Genomic DNA, 4,217 nt, shown 5'->3' with positions numbered 1-4,217 from the left:
GAATACAATTTTTCCATGGGCGGAGGGCGGGGGACCGGAGCTCAGGCGGTGATGCAAGCGATGAGGAGTGGCTATAAATACGTTAACTCACTTCCCCCCCATAGCTCCTGCTGTGCGCCCCCCTCTTCCTAAGTTTCATGGAAGATAATTTTTCCACGGACGGGGAAGAGGATCTCTGCGGCCCGGAGCCTAACAAGCCACGGACGGGTACCGCAGCTCTACACGAGCTATCTGTGGACTTTAGGAAGCCACGGATATTGTACCCTAAGATTTTTTTCTTATTGGTCTTCTATTCAGAGGCGAGAAAGCTAACGAGTTCTCAGAACCCAGAAGCTCTTAGAGAAGCTGGGTTGCGGTCCAGAAAGGTGGACGAACGCCTCATCCCTGGATCAAGAGCGCGGCCTAAGGAAGCAGGGCCCAGGTGACAGCTCCCACCCGCCTCGGCAACCCGGCAACCCGGCAAGCCAGCCAAGGACAGCGCCCCCCGAACAAACCCTTCCATTCTTCCTTCCTTCCCAGCCACTCAAACTTCCACCCAGAAGAGGAACTGAGTGTGGCCAAGGGGCCCGACAGCGAATCGCCCGTCCCGTGACAGAAGGGAGGACAAGGAGGACCAAGCTTACCAACAGCCGCTCAGACCCCGCCCACTCCACGTCATCCTCCGCGGCCCCGCCCCATCCTCCGAAGGGGGAGCATGAGGCCCCGCCTCCAAACGGCCTCTCCTCAGAGGACCGGGCGTAGGGCGGGGCGGGAGGCCGGGAGCCGGGCTGGGTGCAGGGGAAGGGGAGGAGAGGAAGGGTGTGGTCACGTGTGGCTGGCGGCCCAAGGTCACGTGACGGGGCGCAGTTGCTGAGGGAGCCCGGGCTGGGAGTTCTCCTGAGGGAAAAGGAGTGAAGTGGCGGGGACGCGGCGGCGGCGGCGGCGGCAGCGGCAGCGGCAGCGGCGCTGATAATGGTGAGTGCGCGGCGGCTCGCGCGCTCGCCTCCCGCCCTTGTCCCGGAGCGCGCGGCTGGACGGCCAACGGCGGGCCGGGCGTCGCAGGAGGAGGGGACGGGCGAGCAGGGCGGGGAGCCGGGTTAGGCCTGTCGGGCCACCCTGGGGTCGGGGAAGAGCGGGCGGCGCCGCCTGTTCCAGGTCTCCGCGAGGCCGGAGCACCTACGGGCGGCGGCGCGCTCTCCTGCCATGTCGGAGCCTCTGCCAGCGTTCTTCGACCGCCTGTGGGAGCCCAGGCTGGGGACTCGGACCCCGCCTGTGCGGGGCTTGTCGCTGCCTCCCCTTCCAAGGTAGCCAGTCCCTCGGCTCCTCCCAGGCAGCCTTGCTTCCATACAGGTTGGGTGACGCGAGAGTCCCCCCAGTTCCGGACTCTGCGGGGACTTGGTCGCTCAGTGTGTCACAAGCTTGATAAACTCCGATATTTTTTAACCTGGATATGGTGATAGTCTTTGATTGCATTACCCCCGTTCAGGCTTTATGTTGACGCTTGTAAAATGGGAGAGGAAAAATAAAAGGACATCGGAATGGGAGACGTCTTTAACTCAAAAGACACCAGCTTGGTGCCTGCTTAGCATTGGCTCGCATTTTCTTCCCCAAGCCATTCTATGAACTTTACGCGTTGGGTTGTTGAAATGGCCTAGGAATCAGAGGGAGGGAAGTCAGAGCGCTCTAGCCACAGTTAATGGGAGGCACGAGCCTGGTGCTTCCCACTCACTGGCCGTGGTGGCGGTGAACTTTGTGTGTGTCGGCAATGTCTTCTAAACTGGACCTCATTTGGCTCATTTTGTGGTAGTATTCGTTAATTCGTTTCATTTAGCAAGCGTACGTGGAGCGCCTACTGTGTGCTCTCACACTATCTGCTTTCCCAAAGCTCCCCGGTTCAATAAACTGCTTGAGACTTTTGACTAAAGGCCAAGCCAGGTTTATTTAAAAAAAAAAAAAAAGTATTTTGAATAAATAACTTTTAAAGTCAGAAATCGTGTTGCTTTCATTAAAAAAAAATAAAGACGTATTCATTCTTGGAATTTTATTTCATTCAAGAAATAATTACTTAGGTGTGTCCAGGGGCCGGGAGTAAAACTGAAACAGCCCCTGCCTGCTCTCTTACAGCTTACAACCTAGGAAGAGAGAAACATTTATTCGTGTGAATTATATTTTTAACGTGGAAAGTACAGTTGTGACGGATACTTAGAAGGAAGTATTGGGGGGGGGCTTGCCTAGTCAGGGAGTTAGAGAAGGCTTCTTTAAGTGAATATAATTTGAAAAGAAAACTTAAAAAGCCCTCTTATTTTTTGCTTATATACGTAGTTATTTTAATAAGCTTTTTGAATTATGTTCAAGAGTTTATTTTTATTTTCAATATACTTGTCAAGCAAAGATAAAGCTTTAGAACATTGAAATGGGTACAAATGTAATAATATATATATGAAAATTTGCTGTTTCATTGCTTATGTATGGGCTAAGTGAATAAATTTTGATAGCCTCCCACCTCACCTTGAGTTGCATTTGTTTACATCCATTGGACTTAGTGACATCTCTTCAGTGAGGGCTAAAAAGCTTGTTGTCTTTTTATGTCTCTACATATAATTTTGCAAGATGGTTTACAAATTATGTGAAAAATCTTGCATTAATCTGAAGTCAGTGATAGGAGGTTTGGGCCAAGACTAGAAAACCATAAAAACAATTGCTGTAATGTTTTCATGGTCATATATATTGCAGTCTAGTTCTTTAAAAGCTCCCTAAGAGTTTTAACTTGTATATTAATTGTCTAGTATTGCTCTTGAAAATCTCATATTGTGAATGCTCACTTGAAGATATCTTTTCCAAAAGAACTGAGTAGTATTCTTACACTTAGAAGATCTCAAAACTGCCTTCTGTAATTTCAGCAAAAGTCTACATTAATGTAGCATATCCTTTTATAATTTTTATTCCCTTCTAGTCTTCACCATCCTGACAATTCTGTATTTTACTTCCTCTTTCACTTACCAGGAGAAGTATTATGATTTGATTTATGAATAATTAGAAAAAGAATTTAATTTCATGACCTTTTATTTGAAATGACAGAAGATGCACATCTTGACAAAAAAACTTCGACAGCAAGACTTGGGGTAGATAATCTTTTTCTTTGGACTCTCTTTAGAAAGAAAACAAAAAAGACAAGCTTCATACCCCCCGCACCCCCCACCGCAGATATTTTTTCTTTCTGTTGTCTACTTGTTAAAATCTGAGACATCCACAATTTTCTGGAGGCTTCTTTTAGTAAGACTAGTTCATTTTCGATGTGTCCTAATGTAAAAAGCAATGTTAACCCAATGCTAACCTATTACTTTTCTGCATGTGCTGTACTAGGCTTTTTAAAAAATACCTTCTGATCTCTCCCAATTTTAGTTTAAGTCCATTTTATACTGTTTTAATTAGTGTCAATTTTAGTTTTGTTAAAATTTTGTTTAATTTTTTATTATTTGATCTTTTAATGTCAGCTTTCAAATCCTAAGTGCAGCTCTATGTGTTAAGTATATGTATGTGGAAAAAATTACTATAGTATCTCCTTTTATCTGTAAAATAATTTTTATAGTTTTCTTTGAAGTACCTCTGGGACATTTCAGGGGGACTGAGAACATTAATTTTAATTTTCCTGCCTTTTGTTTTATAACTCACACGAGTTAATCTTCTAGGTATCATAGGAAGGAGAGCTCATTTTCTTATTGCCCTCACTGCCAATTGGTATTATCTTTTAACATATCTGATTTTGTTTCCCCATCTAACAGAACTACTTGGAGATGTCTTCCACCCTTTCATAATTGCTCCTCCCAGACAAGCCTCCTTCCTTGCTGGCTCAGTGATTTGCATGTAGTTGATAATTAGTGAATATCGGCTGATTGCTTTTGAGCTGCTTATATGTCTCATTTCTCTATCCTTTAGGAGAAAATGTACTACCGTATTTCAAAATTTGCCATTTTGATCAAGTTTCGAGTTTGACTTGGAGTATGAAAGCTAACTAGTAATGGGTAGTGCATGTGACCTATCGTTGATACTTTTCATTTTCTCTTTTCTAAATTAATTCAGAATAGTTTTCCGATTAATGTTAGTTTTCTGGTTAAATTTGAATTTGTTATTTGTAACGTTGCCAGAAAAGATTAAAACATCTTGTCAAAAGAAGGTTTGCTTTTTGTGTCTTTGAAATATGTCAGAAGTACTAATCTGGCAGTTCTTTTTTTTTTTTT

At 44.9% G+C, this 4,217-nt stretch overlaps 1 protein-coding gene across 1 annotated transcript in view; it reads left to right on the top strand.

Moving 5' to 3' along the window:
• Positions 1 to 935: 935 nt before the first annotated feature.
• The window catches only part of VPS26A (vacuolar protein sorting 26 homolog A (S. pombe)), a 45,492-nt gene continuing 42,210 nt past the window's right edge, over positions 936 to 4,217 (top strand). Inside the window, exon 1 of the mRNA XM_012658934.1 lies at positions 936 to 954. Within this exon, the coding sequence (XP_012514388.1) occupies positions 952 to 954 (3 nt within the window). The 5' untranslated portion in view covers positions 936 to 951. The remainder of the gene's footprint in view (positions 955 to 4,217) is intronic.

The sequence above is a fragment of the Propithecus coquereli genome, unplaced genomic scaffold, assembly GCF_000956105.1.
Source record: "Propithecus coquereli isolate 6110/MARCELLA unplaced genomic scaffold, Pcoq_1.0 Scaffold117, whole genome shotgun sequence".
NCBI lineage: Eukaryota > Metazoa > Chordata > Mammalia > Primates > Indriidae > Propithecus > Propithecus coquereli.
This window is presented reverse-complemented; position numbering and strand designations above follow the sequence as displayed.